The sequence below is a fragment of the Larus michahellis genome, chromosome 19 (genome assembly GCF_964199755.1).
Source record: "Larus michahellis chromosome 19, bLarMic1.1, whole genome shotgun sequence".
NCBI classification, from domain to species: domain Eukaryota; kingdom Metazoa; phylum Chordata; class Aves; order Charadriiformes; family Laridae; genus Larus; species Larus michahellis.
The window spans coordinates 1,137,941-1,159,962 of record NC_133914.1 but is presented as its reverse complement, the minus strand read 5'-3'; the positions used below and the strand labels follow the sequence as shown (position 1 = coordinate 1,159,962).

Below are 22,022 nucleotides of genomic sequence, written 5' to 3'. Positions count from 1 at the left end.
GAGCCCTCCTTCCCCCTCGCCAGCTGCCGGGAATGCCATGGGAAGACACACGAGTGTTGTCACCCCGTATCTGGGGTTTCAGGACACCCCTTCACGCGTGGGATTGTGTGTGGCGTGGGGAGGTGTGTGGGACCCTGCTCAACACCTGACGTTCACATGGAGTCAAATTGATCCGACTGTCCTGAGGCTTTTCCTCTCTTGTTAGTACAGAAGAAGTGGTTGGGCTTTTGTGAAAGCCCCGAGCTTGTTCAGGAGCGTTCACAAATGTTTGCCACAATAATAGTTTTCAGGTGTTTCAAACAAAATGTTGTGTGAAAGCTTAGAGGCCGTCACTCTTTTTTTGAGAACCTCCCACCCATATTGGCTGTGCTTTTTGTATTTTTAGCTGTTGCTCATGGTTACATCCACGTTGTAAGTGTGCCTGCAACCAGTGAATTAGCCGTGATTTTTTTTAAAGCATCTTTTTCTCGCCGTCTGCTCTCTTTGAGGGAAGTCTCCACCTGAAATAGCTTGCACAAATCAGAATAGTCTCAGTGGCACGACAGCAGTTTATCCCAGCTGAGACTCCAGCATGCCTTTCTACACCTTTTATTTCCGCATGGTCATGCCAGAGCTCGATGGCAGAGGCAAGGTCGAGGGGGACGAGAGGTCTCTGCTCCCTCCGTGGTACCCTCTTCCCAGGGCACAGTTCAGCCTTAACGAATTGATCCTTCTCTTGAGTCAAGATATTTTCTGTTTCTGTCCGTAGGTGACATAGTGAGGTACAGGTGCCTTCCTGGCTTTACCCTGATTGGAAATGAAATCCTGACCTGCAAACTAGGCACTCACCTCCAGTTTGAAGGACCTCCGCCCACGTGTGAAGGTAAAGCCTGGGGGTGCCCAGGGTGGCAGCCAAAGCTTCCTACAGAGGGTGCCGTGAAGTGTGGAGGCTGGTGAAGTGAGCTGGATGGCAGCTGGGGGAGGTTTCCTTGCACATACTGCATCTCTGGGGCCAATTCGCACATCTCCAGGGTCCCAGTCATGCAAAACCGCCCGTCAGGACCTTGTGAGGAGGGCAGCGAGACCGCCCTGTGCAGGGAAGGGCTGTTCTCCAGACCCATCTTGGGTCACACGCCTTGGCCGGGCTCAAGCGACAACCAGCAAATAAAGGTGAGAGATTTGCTGGGTGACTTACTGCAGCCACTCTCTGATAAATGATAGGGAAAGTTCCTCTGCCCTTTGCTGGCTCCGGGGATTTCATGGTGACTCCGCATTGTCTGGGAACATGTCAGGTACCCCTGGATTATACCCCCAGCCCCCAGTTCAGGAAGGCGCTTTAAGCTTGGACTTCCCTGCAGAGGGAGCAAGCAGAGGTCTGACACACCGTGTGTCTGACGGCATTCGGGAGGTCATTAGAACAGTCACCGAGACGTCCTTACCCTGGGAGGGGGGAGGAATTGTGAGCCGAGGGTTTGCCAGTGATCCATGATCAGCCAAAGGAAGCGCAGGCTGCAGCGCGTGAGCTCCTCCGGCGAGGCCGTCCTGCCGGGAACGGCTTCGCTATTAGTGCCACAGAATGTATGACGTGGGAGAAAAATGAAAGCCCCGAGCAGGCTGCGTTGTACACCTTGCTGCTGCTCAGGAGGGATCCCAAAGATGTTTCCGTGTTACCTTATTTATCCTTTGGATTCCTGCTGGTACTTTTGCTCACTCCAGCCGTGATTATTTCATCTCCTTCATTCCCTCCTATCTGAACATTTTTACCATATAATGGGATATTTTTCTATAGCTTTATTCTCTCTGAAATAGCATGAACTGAAGGAGAGGAAGGGAGGTCATTCAATTATTTACTGATGGTTGTTAGCCTGGGGGTAAAGGGACTGCTTAAATTACATCTGGCCACCAATTTATAGAGGTCAAAAAATCACTGATGGGATTAAGGATTTGGAAAGAATACACTGTTCTTTCTGGATAGTTCTGGCTGTTTTCTATTAATACAAGTACAGCATTTGCACTGGGCTTTAGTGACAATTATGGATAAATAACGATCCCTTTCTTTTTATGCTTTTTGCTCACTTTGTGTGTTTGCCTCCTTTTCTGGGGTGTTTTTGCTGGCGTTTTTACGTAGCGTATTCAGCCAGATTTAATATTTTCAGAATGGGGCATAGTGATTAGAGAAAGGAATTGGGGTTCTTACGTCCTAGTTAACAACTCCATGGGTGACCTGGGATAGGCCTGTAGTTCCACACCTTGTTCCAACGCAGGTAATAAAGTTTCCAGGGATTCCCAGGGTGTGTTTTGTAACTGGAAAGTAGCTGCTTGGTTGCAGTGCCGTTCATTTTGAAAGAGATGTGAAACGATGCAAAAACGGTTGGGATTTGTGGAGGCGCGGCATGCTTCGTTTGGAACCTATGTCAGGGTCTGGGGATTCTCCGTGAGCCCCAAGGGCCAAGGGTGCGGTGGATGTACGCGGGTGGGAGTCGTGCTCTGTCTTGACCTAGCTCCTCAAGACTGATGACCTTGGCCATAGTACCTTGTGTTTCCTTCCTTCCTCTGCGAAATAGGAAAATTCATTTCCTATTGTCTCTCCTTCACGTTCCCGGCAGTGCATTGTCCGATGAACGAGGTGATGACGGACTCCACCGGTGTCATCCTCAGCCAGAGCTTCCTGGGAAGTTACCCCCACTTTCAGACCTGTTCCTGGGTGGTGAAGGTAGAGCCTGGGTATAACATCTCCCTCACCATCGAGTACTTCCTGAGCGAGAAGCAATATGATGAGTTTGAAATCTTTGACGGTAAGAGATTTGCCGCTTTGACTTGCATAGCAACTGAGGGGAAAGGAGAGAAATGGCAGAGTTTTGTTAATCTCTGTTCCCAGAGCACTCTGGGGAGAGCTTTACACCGCTCCGCCTGTAACCTTCTGCTGGACTTAAAGAAAGCTCCTCCTAAGACTCACTGATTCTCTGGATAAGAAAATATCAGTGATTTGATTTTTGGGTGACGCCCAATTTTCCCAAGGGACAGGAGTCAGCAAGCTCCTGAGATGAGAGAAATTGTAGCGGGGGTTGCTGGGAAGGGATGAGTTGGGAAGGTGGGATTCCTCATCCCCGAAGCCCGTGCAGACCGGATTTTCTAGGCCCATGAGTTGTCATGAACTGAGAAGGGAACTGTCAGTATTCACAGTGATGCAGCTTTGGAACCAAACGGAGAACACGAGCGCTGTGCTGATGCTCCCGTGGTTTCCCACTGGGACTTGAGCCTGGAGCAAAATCACGGTGTTACTGCAATCGACTGGGCTTTGTTGGCAGTTGGTTTCCCAGGAGCCAGGTGTCTGCTCTGGGACTGGTGTTCACGAAACCCCCTGAGCACGAGTTGTGTGGAGTTCCACAACGTGCCCGTTCCTTCTGCAGAAACACGCCCTGGCACATAAGGCCCAGGAGCGAGGGTTTGTGTGTGCCAGCCCTGACTTTTCCTCCTTCCCTTTGTCCTTACAGGTCCCTCTGGCCACAGCCCGCTGCTCCTGTCGCTGAGTGGGAACTACTCTGCCCCGCTGACCGTCACTAGCAGCGGCAACAAAGTCTATCTCCGCTGGTCCTCTGATCATGCCTACAACAGAAAAGGCTTCAAAATCCGCTACTCCGGTAAGCACACAGCGGAGACGAGGTGCCTCTGCCAGGAACGTGGCCATCCCTTCAGCTAAGGATCTCCACGAAATTGCTGCGGAGGGGCAGAGGCCATCTGTGTCGGCAGACGCTGCCAAGGCCTGGGAAACGCGCTCAAAGCTGGGCTCGTTCCGAGCTGGTGGGGCTGGGGGAGGCAGGATTATTTCCAGCAGAAACCTTGAAGCTTTTGGCTGCAAGCACCCTTAAGAATCAGAACCAGAATATATAACCACAGACATCGTGGCTCTGGATGAATGAAACCCATCCCATGCAATTCACAGTCAGTATCGCTGCGTTACTAAATTATTGTGTCCTTGCGATGAGGCCACTTTGAGATGTTTGAAGATTAACATGACAAAACGTTAAGAACTTGTGTTAGGAGCTGCTCGGTGTGTGAGGCACAACTTCGGTGAGACCGATGGCGCTACAGCGTTTGCTGTGGATGGTCGGGAACACCTCGTGCTCCTGCGCAGGCGTCCTGCCGCTGCTCTTGCAGGAGCAGGACCACGGAGTCTCAGTTGCTCGTTCGGCACAAAAACGCTGCTGGGTACTGGATGTTTGCTGAGGGTTCCTTAAAACGAATTACGGTGTTTTGGAACTTAGCAAATCTTAATTAGCGGAAGTTATAACACTGGGCTGAGAACTTGCCAGTGTGTCATAAATAAATAATGCCTTTACTCAGTAAATGAATTAAGTAATAATTAATTATTAGAAATTAGTCTTTATTTCTAGAGCCGAGTGAAACTTGGATAGTAGCCCTGCACTTTCCCCCTTTTAACTTCGTATTTCTCCATCAGAAGTTCTCTATTTCTTGTACAGCCTTAGGTTGTGGCAAGCACGGTGTAATTCCTGAGAACGGGAAGGGGATTTGTCCTGGTACTGCCCTCCCAGTGACTGATTTATTGCCTCCTGCCCTTCTCTCCAGCTCCTTACTGTAGCCTCCCGCAGCCGCCGGCCCACGGGCTGATCCTCAGCCAGACGGGTCTGCACCCCGGCAGCACAGTCCGCTTTGGCTGCGACACGGGCTACCGTCTGGTTGGCCACAGCACCACCACCTGCGCCCAGCACCCTCAGGGCTACTTCCACTGGAACGAAGCCATCCCCCTCTGCCAAGGTGAGAGCGGGCAAACGTATCCTTGCGAGGACCCGGGGGTCCTGGGAAAGATGGAGGAAAACACGGGAAAAATAAAATCCTGTTGCAATTCCCCCAATTCCCTACTGGGCTTTGGGCTGCAGGTGGGCAGTGAGGGTGCTCCTCTTATATCCACATCTTTGGGAACAGATGAGCGAGGAGGGAAGGGAGTAGCTGTTTGGGAGCGTTTGGGTGGGGGAGGAAAAAAAGCGCCTGTGCAAAGGCTGCTGCTGTAGCAATGTTTGAACTCTCAGTAAAGGCACGGCCAAGCCTCGGTTAAGTCTGGGAGAAGCTGTTGCCTGGAAAAATCTGGAAAAGCTGTCAGTAGCACGGGTCCCACTGGGTTTGGGTGACTAGAATTTCCTTTGGTATTTCTGGAAGTGCTGTCTTAGGTCTGCGCGTGTCAGTGGGGGACGAGGAATTTTTTTAGGATTCAGATGGTGCCCGGTTTCTCTTGGCTTCATATAAGATTTAGGCATGTAGTTGTTCTTTCCACATTTCCTCCTAATTAACCGTAATCTTTGTGACAGATCATACTTAGCACATGGCTCCTTCCAGGCGGGGGGCGGCGGGGAGGACAGGGCAGTGTGCCCCGGGGGGGCTGCGCTTCTGCGCCGGTTTGTCTCCCTCCCCCTGTTCACTTTCTGATTGCAGCTTTTTCTCGCTCCGCCAATCATTCCTGTTCCTTTGTGTTGATAAAATGCCCATCTTTATTCTGATGAAGCCTTTCAGTGTCTTTGAACATTCATCCGTGTTCCAAGGGGACCGAGCACTGGGGATTAATATTGCATTGACTTCCCTGGAAACTATCCAGAGAACAGAGACAGCGTAGGCAAAATCTCATTGCGGCGTCTGCATTTGTTGTCCAGTCCAAGCCGTAAGGAAAAGCAGGATTATTTAGTGTGGGAAGTGTCAAAGAGCCTTGAAAAAAAATCTCTTCTGTGCTCCTATATCACTTAGTCCCTTTGGAAATCGCCCAGGGGTGCAAACAGCGCTGCCTCTACAGGGAGGGTTTGTGCTGCGGGTGCTTACGTCCATGGGGAGCCCTCGCAAGGCTGGATTTATTTAAGGGTGAGTGGAAAGCAGTAAAGCAACCCCAGCGACGCAGTGGCATTGGCAAGGTGGCGCGGGGAGACGGAGCCCGAGCTCCGATAGTGATTTAGCGTCTGCGGTAACACGGATGGGGGCAAACGCCGAGCGCTGGAACCAGCAGATGAACCGCGCAGCAAGACCGGCAGGCGCGAGGGGCTGTCATGGCAACTGTGCCTCCTGAATCCTAAGCCCAGCATAAGGAATTTCTCTGATGCACTGCATCTTTTTTGAGGAAAATCGTGTCATGAAGAGTAGGTAGAAATGCTGCTAAGTCTTTCCTGCCTTGGTGTGCTGGAATGGCACCTGAGCCGCGTGTTCAGCTCCAAAATCTGTGTTTACTTCCAAGAGGTGTAATGGTGTGTGGGGAGTGGATTTTAAACAGGGAGGTGGGGAGGAGGTAGAGAGAGGATGTGTGGGGAGGCTGGGGGTGGATGTACTCGGATGAGGACTCCCCTGACAGCAGTGATTCAAAGCAGAAACCAGTCCCTGAGCGCTGGTGCCCAGGCCACCAGGGAGGGAGTCAGAGCCGTGACTTGTCACTACCTGGCCTAGGAACAGGGGGTCCTGCAATGTTGCTGAGCGCCCCAGGTCTGCGGGAGCAGGAATTCCCATGGGAGCCAGGCGGGAAGCACTAACCCCATCTCCTGGGGGAGTCTGGACAAGCTCCCACCCCACGTGTGACGTGTCCAGAGCTTGGTAGGCACAACCTGTGGTGCCACTCCATGGCAGTCACCAACAGAGAAAGAACTGGGAGGCCAATTCATAGCGTTTCAGGTAGGCTCCTGTTCCGATTTCCCCTTTGGAGAGGTGCCTGTGTCCCCGCTGACCGCACAGATCAGGATCCTGGTGCTGGATGTCCCTCTGGAAGAGCCTGTCTCTGTCCCGTGAGGAGGAGAGCTTCCTGGTGACGTTAGATCCTGAGGCTGAAATAGCCCCTTTGGGAAAGTCACCTCCTCTCTCTGTTTCTCCCCGTATTGACATCAGGAATCCTAATACTGGCCCATGGCGATCAAGTGCCCTGAGATGGCTGCGGGAGGTGAGTGAGCGGCAGCGATTCATGGCGGAGCAGCTCCCCCCCCTGGCCTCCAGCAGCTGATAGCCAGGGCCGGCTCCGCTCTTCTTGCCCGCTTCAGCTACAGAAAATCCAGCATCCTTTTTTTTCCCCTTTTACATCGCTCTCCAAGCCAACTGGCAACCTCTTGTTTTGGGCTGTACTCAATTTCTCATCCTTTCTGGTGGCCAGGACCACATGGCAGAGGTTTGGGAACTCAATCCGTAACACTGCATAAATCGCTCACACAATCAGCTGCCTTCGGAGGAGGGGAACTGGGGTGCCCGTAAACACATGGTCTAGTTAACAAATGACATTTCCCACAGCTCCCTTCTGCCAGCGCATAATCCTCTTCCCCTTCCCCTTCCCCATCCCCTCTGAATAATCTTTACTACATGCTCTGTCCTAGGTGACATTTATGGAAACAGCAGAGAATATTCTGCAGGGAACAGTCTTGCGTTGGCACAGTGGGGGAGAACACAAGATGATCTAATACGCCTTTTCGGTCTCTGCTGCCTATTTTTAAGCTGCTTTGTTTTTGGAATCCCAGCTGCAGATTTGCTTTCATAGCCTCTGTCCCTTTTCCTAGCACATCATCTCCTTGCAGACTGAGTTTCTGTACCTCTGAACCCCCGTTAAGTGCTCCTTCTCCTCTTTCCCTGGACCACACTCTCCCCAGGGCTCTCCTGGCCGAATGCTGGGTCGCTTTCCCCTGCAACATCCCCTGTCTTTCATCTCCTCTGCTTCTGGTGCGTTGCAGTGCCCACAATTTGAGCCTCAGAAATGCTCTTTGGAGCAGATGGCAAGTTTATTGCCACCCTGAAAATCAACCTTCTCTGCTTCATGGGGAGAATAAAACCTTACTAATACCACATTCTGCTCAAGGACGCCGGATTCGCAGGGAAGAAATGATGCTGCCACGGGTGCAGGGCAGCAGAGATCGAGCCCCAGGTGGCTCTCCCTCTCTGATTCTTCTTCATGCTGTAGCCCGACCATCTGCAGGTGAAGAGGGTTACATTTTTGTGTTATTTTTGGTGGCTCAATGAGCTTTTTAGTTACCTGCATCTGTCCCAGAAGTGTTATTGCTAACTGTGGTATCAGGGCAAGGCTCATGCAATGGAAAGACTCTAAACGATCAGAGAGGCAGAAGAAGGGAGCTCCCTGGGAGGCAGGAGGAGGCAGCGGCAGGTCATCCTTCCCTTGCGCAGGGAAACGAAGGCAAGTGGCAGCTCAGCCTCGCCGACCTGGAGCAGGGCTGGCCCTGGTCTCTCCTCACTCCTGCTGTCCCTCCCCAGCGGTCCCTCTGCCTCCGTTTCCTGGTGGCAAATAGAGGTGGTGGGTTTTGGCGAAGCATCAGGCTGCCGGAGAGAACTGGAGAGAGAAAGGAGGAGGCTTTTCTGGGGGCAGGGCAAGGGAAGAGGGTCAGCTTTCTCACCAGCCTCTTTGGTTGGATGCAACATCAGAAAGTAATAATGAGAGAACCGCCAGGTGGAAGGGAAAGGGTAGGGCTTTCCAGGTTCCCCTCTTCTTTTGCCTCAGAAGGAAATTGGTATTCAGCGTGGCTGCTTGTCTAGACACACAGCCTTGTAGAGAGATTCGCCAAGCTCCTTAGCTCGATGAAGTGACATACGTGTGATTATCATTTCAACCAGGGATATGCCTGATCGTGCTAATACGAGCCTGCTGAATTACTCACACCTATTAGCAATACCAGCATCTGCAAGGTGCTGAGTAATTGTGCTCCAGGCTGGGGCTCCGGCCGACGCATGTAGCAGAGGTGGGATGAAAGTCTCTTGGACCTTGAGTGGTAGAAGGTTCCAGTGGTTGTGCTGATGCTGTACACAACAAGTTTGGTCTCTCCTTTTTAGTGCTCAGTGGGGTTCGTGTCACCAGAAGGTGACTGTTCTAAGGTTGCTGATTTTCTAACCCTTGTTTGCGTGCACAGGGAATAACAGGAAGGTGAAAGCTATTGAAGTATCAGCATGTGGCTCAGGAGACATCAGCTCAGTCTCCAGTTCATGCATTAGCTGACTGGGAGCAGCTCGAGCTACTCCAGGACGGAATGGATTTGCTTTAGAGCGTTTTCAAAATGCGGACAATTAGGTTTTGCCTCCGAATCAGTGCTTGCTAGCAGGCTCTGCTCGTCTCGGTGCTCCGCAGAGGCTGTTGGCCACCACGCTGGGTGGTGGCCTCGCAGCAGCTTTGCAGGTCCCAGGCTGCTCTTCCCCCTTGTCATCCCGTGCCTGCACAGACGGGTGGGCTTCCCCCAGAGCCAGGACTCAGGAGAGGGATGGGAACCTGCGCGCTGGGTTTGGAGGCAGGTCTGGGTTTGGTTTCCCAGCTCTTCCCAAAACTGATGGAGAAAAACACGGCTTGGAGTGACAGACTCCCAGCGCTGGTTTTCCCAGCGGCAGGGAAGAGTGGAACAGGAATCAAACAGGGTCTTCCGAACCTCTCGCAGCATAAATGAACGTGGTGCCGGTCTGTCTGTATTTGGCTGTTGCTCGTGTTTCTGTGACCTGCCTGTCCCCTTTCTGCCCTGTTTGGCAGCAGAAGGGAGGATCTCGGCGGGAATGGTGCAGAGCATCTTCTCCGAAGAGCTGCCATCTTGAGCAGCTACTTGGCATTGTGCCTGCTTATCAGTTTTTCCCCTGATTTCCCCCCCTTACCTTCTCAGCTGTAATGCTAAATTTAGCCTTCCTTCTTCCACAACGTAATTGCACAATTTGCTGCCTTATGCAATCCAGAAGTGCTGCTGGAAAGGGGTTTCAGGTTGTTGCTGCTGTGGGATGTAAATACAAAACGTTATTGCTACCTAATCCTTTGTCTCTGTGTGAAAACTTTGCATTTTGTGTTACAGATATTGTAGGAAGTACGAGCCAGAGTCTCTTCCAGTAGAAATTGGTATTCAGCATTGGCTTTGCTGTTACCGCTGATAGACAGGAGTTGAAAATCTGATCCTCTCTGAAAGCGGGCATTCACTGCAGCTCCTGGGGTTCAACAGGGTGCTGGAGCTTTTAGCAAATAGGAGGGCTTGGGATCTGGGCTTTCAGCTCACTTACCGCAAAGCCGTGATAAAATTGTAAGCTGACTTATTTCTCTGATGTGTTTTTTTGCCCCCCTCCTCCTTCCCAGCTCTCTCCTGCGGAGTTCCCAGAGCCCCAAAGAACGGCGTTGTCTTTGGCAAGGAGTACACGGTGGGAACCAGAGCCGTGTACCACTGCAACCAGGGCTTCCAGCTGCCGCCCGGGGAGGAGCCCAGCGCCGAGTGCCTGCAGGCTGGGCAGTGGAGTAACGGCAACCAGCCCCCGCAGTGCCTGGGTGAGTGTTTCCAGCCCACGGGGGATTTTGGAAGTCCCTTGGGTGATGTCTTCCAGCTCTAGCATGGCCAGCTCTCCCTCACAGGTGCGGTATTTGGGACGCTGGGTTTCTAATCCTGCATAACCTGGGTCCGGTGTCCCCTCCCACGGTGTCTCACTTTCCCGCCTGTAAAACAGAGGTGCTAGCGCTGGCCCCTCGTTACAGAGACTGCACACTTGCTGAAACGCCCTGAAGTGGAGTTAAACACCTATTAACATCTCTCTGTCTCGTTTCTTTTCCCCGACTCACCACGTCTGGTTTTTAGCTGTCACCTGTCCCGATATCAACAGCATTGCGGTTGAGCACGGTCGGTGGCGGCTGACCTACGAGATCCAGTACCACTACAACGCCCAGCTCATGCTCATCTGCGACCCCGGGTACTACTACACTGGCCAGCGGGTCATCAGGTGCCAAGCCAACGGGACGTGGAGCATCGGCGAACCGATGCCCACCTGTAAAAGTAAGAGCAGTGGAGGTCGGGAGCGGGGCTGGGGCAAACGGCTCTGATACAGGGGAGTTTGGGTGCGGGGAGAGGTCATCTCCTGCTCCGATTCTGGGTTTAATCTAAACAGTTCTGCAGGAGCTGGAGCACATGAGCTCATCTGTTGCTGTTGGGTCCCAGCAGCTTGGCTGTCACCGGGGCCAGAAGCTCTGAAGTTTGCTTTTAAGAAAGAAAATAAAAAATTCTGATTTAAAACCTAACCTCTTCCAATTTTATGCAAACGCCACGTTTACGAGGGTAACGGTGTCACCTGTAAATCAAAAAACGCTCTTGGCAAAGCAGCAGCTCGCTCAGTCATTCTGACATGATTGCTGTGCTTCGGATCTTTTCTTTTGTCAAAGGTGGAGGTTTTTTTCTCTCTAAGTGCAGATAGAGCCAGAAAAATTTGTCCTACAGAATGGCAGCTTTCACTTCCCTCCTGCCTCCCTTTGTTTCTAGAGATGCACCTGCCGACTTTGGTGACAGATGTAGTTTTACCCCTGCTAGTTCTTCAGCCAGATCCGGGAGCGTGAGCCTGACCTCGTTTTATTTCTTCGGCGTTATTGCCACCTAAATTCAAATGACAGGATCTTGGCAATGCACTAAGGTCAGCAGCACCCAGCGTGAGGCTCTTGCTTTCTTGCTGAGTGCGAAAGCTCCGGCGGCTTTGCGGATCTTTACGGTAGATAGAATAAAGCGCTGGAGCTTGTGGCTGGGAGCTGCGTTTGCGGGGGCTCCTGGCCGGCTCCCACGGTGCCCTACGAAGGGCTCTCGGCTGGGTGTCCTCCGTGGCTCTGACCCCACCTCAGCTCTGTCCTGCAAGTCACGGTGTCGGAAGCAGCTGGGTGTCACTTTCTAGTTGGAAATCTGGGGCCATTTTGTGGCTTTTCTGGAAGTCAGGCTTGCCGGCTGTACCTAGCAATGCGTTAATAATAGAAATATTCCTGTGTTAAAACCAGGAAATCACAGGAAGTGTGAAAAACTTCTGTAGTTTCTTCCTAGCCAGTCTTATCTTTAGTATTTCCCTCGTGTCCTGAAGCATAAATATTAATAGCACTTGTATTTGTCACCTCATGTAACACAGCTCCGAATTGTTGTTATTGGCCATTTAATAATCTTTCCTCCTCATTTCTGACTCCAAGAACAGCTTGTGGTGGTAAGCCTCACGGAGCATATTTCTTTAAAAAAGGCATCTCCCTGCCTGTTCTCGCATACTGTCCTTGGGGATCTCTTGCAGTTATCTCGTGCGGGGACCTGCCGACTCCGCCGAACGGGAACAAGATCGGCACGCTGACCAGCTACGGGGCCACCGCCATCTTCTCCTGCAACACTGGCTACACCCTGGTGGGGTCCCGCGTGCGGGAGTGCATGGCCAACGGCCTCTGGAGCGGAGCAGAAGTCAGGTGTCTGGGTAGGTGTGGAGCACCCGCGATGTGGCGGGGAAGGACTCCTGATTGCGTTTCAGGAGGGAAACGGAATTTTAGCTACTGATTCAAGAGGGAACCCGAGCGAGGACTCGGCGCGACTGAAGCGGTAGGGGTTTAAGTAGATATAAAAAGGAAGCAGGCTTTGATTCCTGACTGCTCAGTGGATGTGTGAGGTGTTTTTGAGACTGGAGAGGAGAGCTTTAACATTGATAAGTTGTTTTCACTGCTGCTCTGGTTTTATTTATGGCTGCCGAGACCCGAAGTCAGGCCCGCCAGGGAGTGGGGGTGGCGTGCGGTGCCCTCAGGAGGGGCAGGCGCGAGCTCTGGGTGATTCCCCTTGTCCCCCTCCTGCAGCGGGGCACTGCGGCGTTCCCAGCCCCATCGTCAACGGGCAGATCAACGGGGAGAACTACAACTACCGCGGCAGCGTGGTGTACCAGTGCAACCCCGGGTTTCGCCTCATCGGGATGTCCGTGCGGATCTGCCAGCAGGATCACCGCTGGTCTGGGAAGACGCCTGTCTGTGTGCGTAAGTATGTGGTCGGATTCCATTAGCCCTGGTGACGGCCAGAGGACAGGAGCACGTGTAAAGACCCTTGTTCCGTTCGCACACCCGGGCCGCGTACGGTGGCATCACACCCACAGGGTGCGTGTGGTGCACGAGGGTCCCCGGGGTTCACGCGGGAGAGAGCTGAGGTCTGGCAGGAGCAGCAGCACCGCAATTTTGGCTGCTTCGCTTCTTCCCTCTGCTTCGTTAAATTCCACTTTTCTGTGGTGCTTTTCATATGCTGAGTTTTGAGCAACCTGGTTTAGCAGAAGGTGTCTCTGCCCATGGCAGGGGAGTTGGAACTAGGTGGTCTTTAAGGTCCCTTCCAACTCTAACCAATGGACGATTCTATGGATTTCTAACGGATGAGCGCAGTCGAGGTGCGGTTTCTGAGGAGACCAGCCTTCGTGGGGGTGCGGGGAGCTCAAAGGCAGACGTAGCCCTGCCAACACACCACAGTTGTCACCATCTTTGAGACTGACCCAGACAGTCCTTCTCCTCTGATCCACCTTCACAATCACCTTGTGCAACCTGCGCATTTATCTTTCCAGTAAATAAGCTAATTAAGTAAGTCTCTAGAGCTCTAAGGTGTTAATAAGTTTAAGCATCTTCTTGTCAATGGACAGTGTGTTTCATATCATGATTCTCCAGTTGTTTGCTTCCAGTCCCTCCTGTCTGGTTTAGAGCTTTCTGTGCTGAGGCACAATAATAACAGCAAGGTAGGAAGTAAGGAATGACCTATAAATCAAAGAATATGCAGATTCCAGCCTGAAAATAAGAAACAGACTTAAGCTGTCGAGGTTAGCAGAGACTCCAAAATTCGGAGGATGTCTGGGATTCTGCATGAGCTTTCTAGGAAAGGAATTATTGGAAAGGCTGTCCGTGGGTCTGTAGGTAGGTTTGAATTACCTTCATACCTGAGGAGAAAGTTTTGATTCACTTTTACCTGCCGAATGTGTACGTGCTAACCGTGGATCAGGAAATCATATTGATAGACGTCCTCTTGCTGTCAGGCAGATTAATGGAAACGCAGGGTTTTCTTCTAAACATCCGTTTTTGTGGCTCATCTCGTTTCTTTTGGGAGGGACCAAACCCGCTAGAACAAAGCAGCTGAGCGTTGCTCATCTGTACGCGTCTGCCCGCGGAGCCAGTACAGCGCCGGTTCCTGTGCCGTGCCCTTTGTGCCGGCTTCGGGCTCGGGCGCCTGGAAGCCCACCAGGCTTTTGTGCAGAGACCTGTAGAGGCGTCTCACGTGCAGAAGTTGGCCTTGAAGTTATTGCACTGCGTTAGGCCTTAGGGATAACATAAATTTAATGTCGTTAAAGCAGAGCACAGTTGGGCGCTGAAAATAGATGCATTGAGGCTTTATTGCTCCTGAAGCAGCTCAGGGCACCGTGTGCGTTAGCACATTATAATTTCCTATTGTCCTGATACTCTCTCTTTAAACCTGCAGCAGGTGCTTCCTCTGTGTGAACGGGTCTTTTTGATCCATGCCAACTGCGGGCAGCCTTTTTTTTTCTGGGACAGAATCCATCACCTGTTTCAAAACATGGATAATCATATCCAGAAGTACCTCAGAGAGCCCGACATCTGCTTCCTGCAGCACTGGAAGGCTCTCTGGCTTCGTACGTTTTAGACCTGTACCTGTCACCAGCTTGCATAAGGAATGAACTCCCGTCCCTGTGGTAGAGTCCAGCCCTGGCAGTCAAACCCGTTATGGATCTTCTGTGGGAATTTCATCTTCCCCTTTAGCTTCTGGCTTTGGCGGCCGTACAGCTAAGCCGCTGGACTTCCACTGGTGGACCATTACCCTGTTTCAGCGTGACGATGGTCAATATTGCTTTGTCCTCAGCTGTCAGAAGATGTCGCGTTCCTTAGGCAGCCAGAAGTCGCTGTATGCCGGATCCTGACGTTTCTTTCGCGCAGCAGAACTCGCTGCTGTTCTCAAAGCAAAGGTCTGCAGGCTTCCCTCGCAGCAGGGGCTGTGTCCTCCCCGCGTCACCCCCCCCTGCCCCGGCGCCAGCGGAGCGGCACGGGAAAAAGCACTTTGAATCTGAGGGTTGTGTGTGCTCACTGCTGCTCCAGCCTTCGCCTCAGGCTGCGACCCTTCAGCCCTTCGCCTCGCCGCTGGCCCGAGCTAACAGCAGCCACAGGAACAAGAACTACACAAAACCCCTCATTTCAGGGATTTAGAAAGAAAGGTTTCCTCCTGAAGTTTTTCCCAACTTAAAGCAGGAAGATTTAAGCTTTCTAGGCCATATGCTAGAAACCTGATTTTTCTCATATGTTTCCTCTCTTTTAACTATCCCTGCAGGTGTTACTTTATACTGCAGCGAGCGTACGTCTGACTTGCACCAGGGAGAGGGAGGGAAACATCAGGTTTCATGACTGAGCGCGTGATGCCCAGGGTAATGTAAGGCAATAGATTAATAGCAGTAGCTGGGATTTTTGAAGAGGAGCTCTAGGGATTTATGGTATAAGTCAGTAGGATGCTGGCACTCAGCTGCTTGGAGAGCGGTTCAGAGAATTTCTTATGCCAGTAAAATGAACAAAGGTACCATGCTCTCAATTTGATTGAGTATTTCAACAGAGCTGGCCACAAATCTTTGAAGTTAGGGCTGGTTTGAGGGTTGATTTGGGTTTTTTTTTATAGTCTCCTTCCTTGGGAACTTCTTCCAATGGATAATCCCCTCTCTCCCAGGCAAAAAAAGTAACCCCTCTGATTTCTAATTGCAGCCATCACTTGCGGCCACCCTGGCAACCCTGCCAATGGCTTGACCCAAGGGAGTCAGTTCAATCTGAACGACGTGGCCAAGTTTGTGTGCAACACTGGGTACCGCCTGGAAGGAGCATCGCAGTCCCAGTGCTTGGCCAACGGCCAGTGGAGCAGCACCCTGCCCGCCTGCCGCGGTGAGTCCCCCGCCTCCGCCCCCTCCGGGCAAAGCAGACTTGGCTGCATCTTCCTCCTTGGGTACTCCAGGTTCCTAAAATCCAGCTTGAGGCTGGATTAAATTCATGTAAACCAAATCTCTGAGCGGTTCCTCAGGAAGGTACAAGCGACGTTTGAACGCCAAGGGCTGGGTAAATCTCATGCAACAAACCTGATTTTCCCTTTGGCTTCACTCGAAGCTGTTAGTGATCCCTGCCCAGCCCTGAATCCTCCAAGGCATTGAAGTGTGTGTTGTAGGTGGGGAGGACACAAGAAAATGTCAGTCCAGACCCTTAGTAGAGGTCGTCCTGGTAGCCCTGGCCAGTTTACTCAAAGCAAATGCTGCAGTCTTTGTGCAGAGCCCTTTCTTCTGGGCTGCCCTGCTTCCGTGGGCATTAGCGCTTGAGTTCACTTACCAGATTCCCCCCCTCCCTGCACTCCCTCCCTCTGTACTCCCTTAGTCCACTATCTCTGTCCATACTGTTGCTGTGTGGCTCAAGACATCGGTTCTTCTCAACTGGCCAATGTAAGTGCCGTTTTGGGGCCAGAGAGCGAGATTCTGCTGCCCAGCCTCGCATGGCAGCGCGACAGCCTGCGGGATTACCTCTGCTCTCTCTTTTTTTCCTTTTCATAAGGATTTTTTTCCTCTTTCTGCCCCAAAGAGTCTTTAAAAAAGAAATCAAAAACCCCTTAAATTGTGGAATGTGTGATTTGCTATTTTTTCCCCTTTTTCTGCTCATCTTTGGAGAATCCTGTGTTCTTCGTTACACTCTTTGTTTTGTATTTTTTTTTGTTGTTTGTTTGCAGTCGTAAACTGTACTGACCCCGGGCACCTGGAAAACAGCATCCGTCAAGTGCAGCCAAGTGGTCCTCACAGATTCAGCTTTGGAACAACTGTCTCATATCAGTGCAGCCATGGATATTACTTATTGGGTACACATGTCCTTACCTGTCAGGGGGATGGCACTTGGGACCGTGCCCTCCCACAGTGTCTTTGTAAGTTCTTCAGAATAATACCCATCCACCCCAGGTTTCCATCCCATGTAGTTCTCAGCTGAATGGTCATGTAAAAACTCTGGATCCAAAGCCCTTTGTAATCCATGGGAATCATTCCATCAGCTTCACTGGCCTCTGGATCCTGCCCACAGGTGGAAAATAAGTGGTCTGAGGAGAGAAAGCCTGTTAGACAGGGAGGGTTTCCCTCTGCAGGGGAGGGCAGCTCCCACTGAGTTTACTGGTTCCGTGCAGCTCCAGCAGAAGTATTGCAGGTGGAGAAGGGCGGCAGAACTTCTGCAATCCAGATCTTCTGAGGAAGGAGCGTGCAATTAGCCTGAGTGAGGACAGAGCACATTTAGCACCGCTCAGGCGTGGCTGAGTTTTCATACACCCACTTGTCCCCGCGGCTCTGGGGGGGGGAAGCAACAGTGCGGCAGTGAAATAAATGCAGCCTTTATTCTGCTCAGCGCAGGTGCTAAAGAGGATTTGCTTCCTGGCCCTTACTCTTAAGTTTTTCCCCCTTTCTTAGAGTATTCTGGCCCTTTCTGCCACTGCAGTTTGCGGAGGGAATTGGGGGGTTCTGGGTGATGGTTTGGCTGAAGGAGTGGGTCCAGCAGTGTAGCAGTCCAGGAGATCGCCATCCGTGCGTTGTACGAAGGGTGTCAGCGGTGGGGTCCCTGTCCGACACTGGGGAAACCAAGATCCAGGTGTATTTGGAGCTGACGCAGGGCTGCCCGCTGGGCTGGGGGCAGAGGCAGGGGCAGGCCAACCCCAGCACAGGCGGTGTGTCCTCTTGGCAGCTGTCATCTCCTGTCACCTGGCCTAACGAGTCACCAAAGCAGTCAGAAATGGAGCTCCTTAAGTTCAAATCGGCTGAGCTGTTCCAAAGCCATGATTGTTTCTTCTTTTTTTTGTATTATCCTTTGACACCTAGTCATGAAAAGTAGTTTTCGGCACATTTTCCTTTCCTTTTGTTAGCAGCATGCCACCTTCTCGCCTTTGCAGCACCCTGCACAGGCCATGGGGAATTGACAAGTGACAACTGCGTGTTACTGCGGCCGCAGGGGCTCCGGAGGGTAGTTATCTTTTAAAACCCGGGAGCCTAATATCTCAGGCTCCTGGTCCACAGCTTTCCAGCTAAGTAAAAGGGATCTCCTTCCTTAAAGTGTTGGGCATCCCTTGGCTTGGAGGATTTGTGGGCATTCTCAAAACTTTGGAAACTCAGGTCGGTTTTACGACTGGTTATCTGGATTCATGGCCTTCATAGTTCAAAGGAAAAAAGGCAGAGATTTTTGCATGCCTTAGTTTTCTGCGTGTGGAACTTAAGGTGTGCTCAGTGCTGAAACCCATACCCCTTTAAAGTGTTTATAACTGGGTACCTAAAGTCCCTAGGTGTTTTCTAAACCATAAATTAAGACGGTTGATGCCAGACAGGCTTGGGTTGTCTCATGCCTGCTTCTGAGGAGAGGGTGAAACCGAGCTGATCCCCTTTCAGGGGTGGGAGAGTGACTCCGATAAGTGAAGTACTGAGGAGCAGAGCCTAGTGCATCAGAAGAAACAGTCTTCACACGGTGTACATAAATCCTTTAAAAAACCTCGATACCGCCACAGGTTTTGAGCTTAGCTGAGTCTGCTGGAGTATCTGTTATTAAATTGTTAGTTACAGTGTGAGTTCAAGGATTAGCTATCAAACCCATTTCCTTGCAAAGCGTCCTTGGTTTTAGTCACAGCTCTGCACCAGTATATTTCAACGCCCACGTGCCCAGACATACGCGTGCTGTCCTTTTTATTGAAACGTACATCATGTTTTCCACCTAATGCCAGCATTGGTATTTTTAGACTCGAGCGGAGGGAGAGAAGATATCAGTTACGGACGCTTTCCTTCAGAAAGCGAGTGGTGCGTGGTCTTTACGCTGGGCATCCTCATCCGGAGCTGTCTGATAGCCCCTGGATCTGTCAGGGTATTTGTCAGCAGCCTCCCTGTCCCCACTCTGATTCCTAAGCTAAAGTAAACCTATTAATTATTGTTAGCGGTGGTTTTTTACTGGCAATGGTCGAGTGAGCAGTGCTCAGAATCTGCCGGGGTGATTTGCTCAGGTGTGACACGGCATCGATTGCAGCTCGGTGTCGCAGGACCTGGCGCCACGGGAGGTGGGGGGGGGGGGGGTGAGGCTCTGCCTGGAAATATTCATGTTGAAGAAGGGAGGAGTTTGCCAAGCAACCTGCAAAATGCCTGTCAGTGTCAGGACAAGGCGTTTGTGCACAAACCCCTGGCAGTTCTTATAGAACCAGCTCACGTTCCTGGAAGGAGAGTGCTGGAAGGCCTGCTGTGCCACACCTGCACCGTGGCATGAGCCACCGGGCATTGGGTGGCCTCTGGGGCAGACAAGTAGGTTTAAGCTGACGAGGTCCCACGCAGCGACCTCAAACACACCGTACTCTGCTGTGTACCTGCTGCGTCTGCCGGTGAACGAGCGTCAGGGGCAGCTCCCTCGTGGCTGAAGCCGTTGCATCTGTCTCTTACAGTGGTCTCTTGTGGCCACCCCGGCTCCCCGCCCCACGCGCACATCTCGGGGGACAAGTACACCGTCGGCTCCGTGGTCCGGTACAGCTGCCTGGGGAAGCGGACTCTGATCGGCAACTCCACTCGCATGTGCCAGCTGGACGGGCGCTGGAGCGGGTCCCTGCCCCACTGCTCAGGTGAGGGGGGCTTCGGGAAGGAGGGGATGGGGCAGTGCCGTCCTCCACTACCCCTTTTTTACCCTGCGAGGGGGCAGCCCGATGTGCTTTGCTGAGCTGGAGAAATGCACGTGCTACAGAGGGAGGTTGTGGAAGGCTCTGAAAATCACTGCCCTCGCAGCTCTCCAGTCTCCTGCAACTTGGATGAGAAGCGCTGGCAGAGAGCAAAGCGCTCAGCTTGCAAGACGAGAAATAAATCACTGCAGCAAATGTTTGTGGTAGGAGGTGTGCTGCAGCCTGCTGCTTTACAGTGTTCTCCATGCGGAGTCTGTACGGGATGAACGTGTCTTAGGCAAAATCAGGTCCTTGCATCCTCTCCACAGCATCTGACCCCACGTTTCTCATGCATTCCAATAAAGAAGCCCACATGGCCCCTTTCCAGGGCCTGACATCTGCTGTTATGGCAGCACAGCAGTCCCGGGTCTGCACAAGGCAAGTGGAAGCTGGTACAATGGGTTTCCACATCATCAGCGTCTCCACCGAGAGCAGTTTGGCAACAGAAGTCCATCCCCACTCCCGTGCCAGAGTGGGAAAGGCCTTGCACTGAAAACATCCTGATAAGCAAAAAAGTCCCCAGTGAGATGGGCTTGGGTTAAAATCCTGAGGGGTGCCATGAGATGTGCTTGCCAAACCTTCCTGAAGTCGGGGTGCTGGGATCTCAGCTGATGGCTCCAGTGGAGGGAAGGGTGGTGAATAGCTGGCGGGATGCTGGGCAAAGCCCTCCCGACGCCATCGCGTCGCTTGTTCCTTGGAGAGCACGGAGGCAGACAAAATAAGAACTTAGTTGGAGCAAAGCATTTGGGACAAGTGTTAATTTTTAATTATGCCACTTAGATTTAGCAGCTCCACTTGACCAAGTTTAACCTCTGCTTCAGAAAGGAAAAAGAAATCAGGCAGAGTCATCCTCTTACTCAGAAGCCGTATCTGCAGAGTTCTTGATCTGTAGCGGCTCGGAAGGGTTTTCTGCTCTAATTCGTGCCTTTTCCCCATGTGGTTTTCACTGTCTCTCCTGTCATCTTTGAGGGTGGATTTTTGGAAACGTTCAGTGTTACTCTCACTGGCTCCTGCTGACATCTGGTGCGTGTGGTTTTTCTGAGCAACTTCATGGAGGCAGCTTTAGGGCTGATGGCATTTGACAGACCCGCTCTGATTTGGGGCCAGGTGAATGCCCAGTACCTCAGAACCGCGATTTCCACCCGAGGGCTTGGGGGAAGGCTCCTCTTTTACACCAGACTCGGGTGGGGTAGTTGTGCAAGCATTGAAGAGCGAAGCCTTTAATCACATTCTTCTGAGCACAAAGATCCAGCCCAGAGCCTCGTTGCCCCAGTGGCTCCCCAGTACGTGGGAGTATGCTGGGATCTGGGGCAGGAACCATCAGAGCTCCATGTCTTCTCTGGCTCTTGCCCAGGGGCGGTTCTCCAAGGCCCCTTTCCCAGGGGCAGGTCACAGCTCAGATCATCTCCTGCCAAAGGCTCGCCACGGTGTGCAGAAGATCCCTACGGTGTGACAACGCTTTTTTGCAAGATGAAACAAAAGACTTTGATGTAAGTCATTATGTGAAAGAAAACGCTGAACCTGGAGCGTTCTCCCCCTTCTCTTTACAAGGAAGTACCTTCCCCAGATGATGAATGTGCTCGTTATGTTTTATATTAGGTGTAGCCCTGCAAAGGCTGTACCTGCAGCAAAGCGCGGAAGGCCCAGGAATTTCATTGCTAGCTGCAGGAGTGAAATAGTCTTTCCTGGCTTGGGGCTGGATGTGTTTACACAGATCATTAGCGGAGAAAGCCAAGAACAGGCAAACACGGTGTGAGCCGGTGTCGGGCAGGAAGGAGGTGGGCATTTCTCCAGCCTGCTCCAGAGAACCCCTGCGAGGCATCGGCTCCAGCTGCTCCCTTCCCTCCTCCTTCCCTCCTGTCCCCCGGACTTACAGCCGGCAGCTCCAAGTGTTCGCAACTTGTACGAGCGGATGTTTCTCAGCTGGATCCCTCCAAACCCAACAGCTTCTTGTTCTGCAAATACAATAGGGCGTGCTGAGGTGGCTTGGAGCATGTTGTAATTTCTGCTTGGAGGGAAACCATCCACATGACTGATGCTGGCAACCGCGCTGCTGTCTGCTGGAGCAGCTGCCGCAGAAAGCAGCTGCAGCTGCTGAGGGCTCCATCTTGAGATTCAGGACTTATGGGCCTTATTTTGCAACCAGCTTAAAACCAGTGGGGTCCCGGAGTCAGGGGACATTTCATCTGGAATTTTCCCACTCTGCTGAGAGCCACTCAGCGTTGAACCGAGTCATCCGTGCGCTTCAAATCTGCACGCTGGCCCTCTGAACGCCTGCAGTCGAGAGGGAAGGAGGACCAAACCCCACGGCTTGCTCTCTCTGCTCATACTGTGCTCTCTTCTTAACAGGAGGCAGCCAGGGCGTGTGTGGTGACCCGGGGATCCCCTCTCATGGCATTGGCCTGGGAGATGACTTCGATGTAGGCAGCGTGGTCCGGTTCAGCTGCGAGCCCGGTTACCTGCTCCGGGGTTCATCCGAGAGGACCTGCCAAGCCAACGGCTCCTGGAGTGGCACACAGCCGGAGTGTGAAGGTACTTTTCCCACGCTGCATCCTCTCCCGCATCACGCCGAGC

The 22,022-nt window shown here is 52.2% G+C and overlaps 1 protein-coding gene across 1 annotated transcript in view; it reads left to right on the top strand.

The window, feature by feature from the left end:
- CSMD2 (CUB and Sushi multiple domains 2) overlaps window positions 1-22,022 on the top strand; it is a 336,176-nt gene that overhangs the window by 291,018 nt on the left and 23,136 nt on the right. The window contains exons 47-58 of the mRNA XM_074562714.1: window positions 749-862; window positions 2,586-2,774; window positions 3,474-3,620; window positions 4,567-4,755; window positions 10,052-10,237; window positions 10,542-10,736; window positions 11,995-12,168; window positions 12,539-12,712; window positions 15,467-15,640; window positions 16,467-16,655; window positions 19,182-19,355; window positions 21,798-21,980. Coding sequence (XP_074418815.1) covers window positions 749-862; window positions 2,586-2,774; window positions 3,474-3,620; window positions 4,567-4,755; window positions 10,052-10,237; window positions 10,542-10,736; window positions 11,995-12,168; window positions 12,539-12,712; window positions 15,467-15,640; window positions 16,467-16,655; window positions 19,182-19,355; window positions 21,798-21,980 — 2,088 coding nt within the window. The remainder of the gene's footprint in view (window positions 1-748; window positions 863-2,585; window positions 2,775-3,473; window positions 3,621-4,566; window positions 4,756-10,051; window positions 10,238-10,541; window positions 10,737-11,994; window positions 12,169-12,538; window positions 12,713-15,466; window positions 15,641-16,466; window positions 16,656-19,181; window positions 19,356-21,797; window positions 21,981-22,022) is intronic.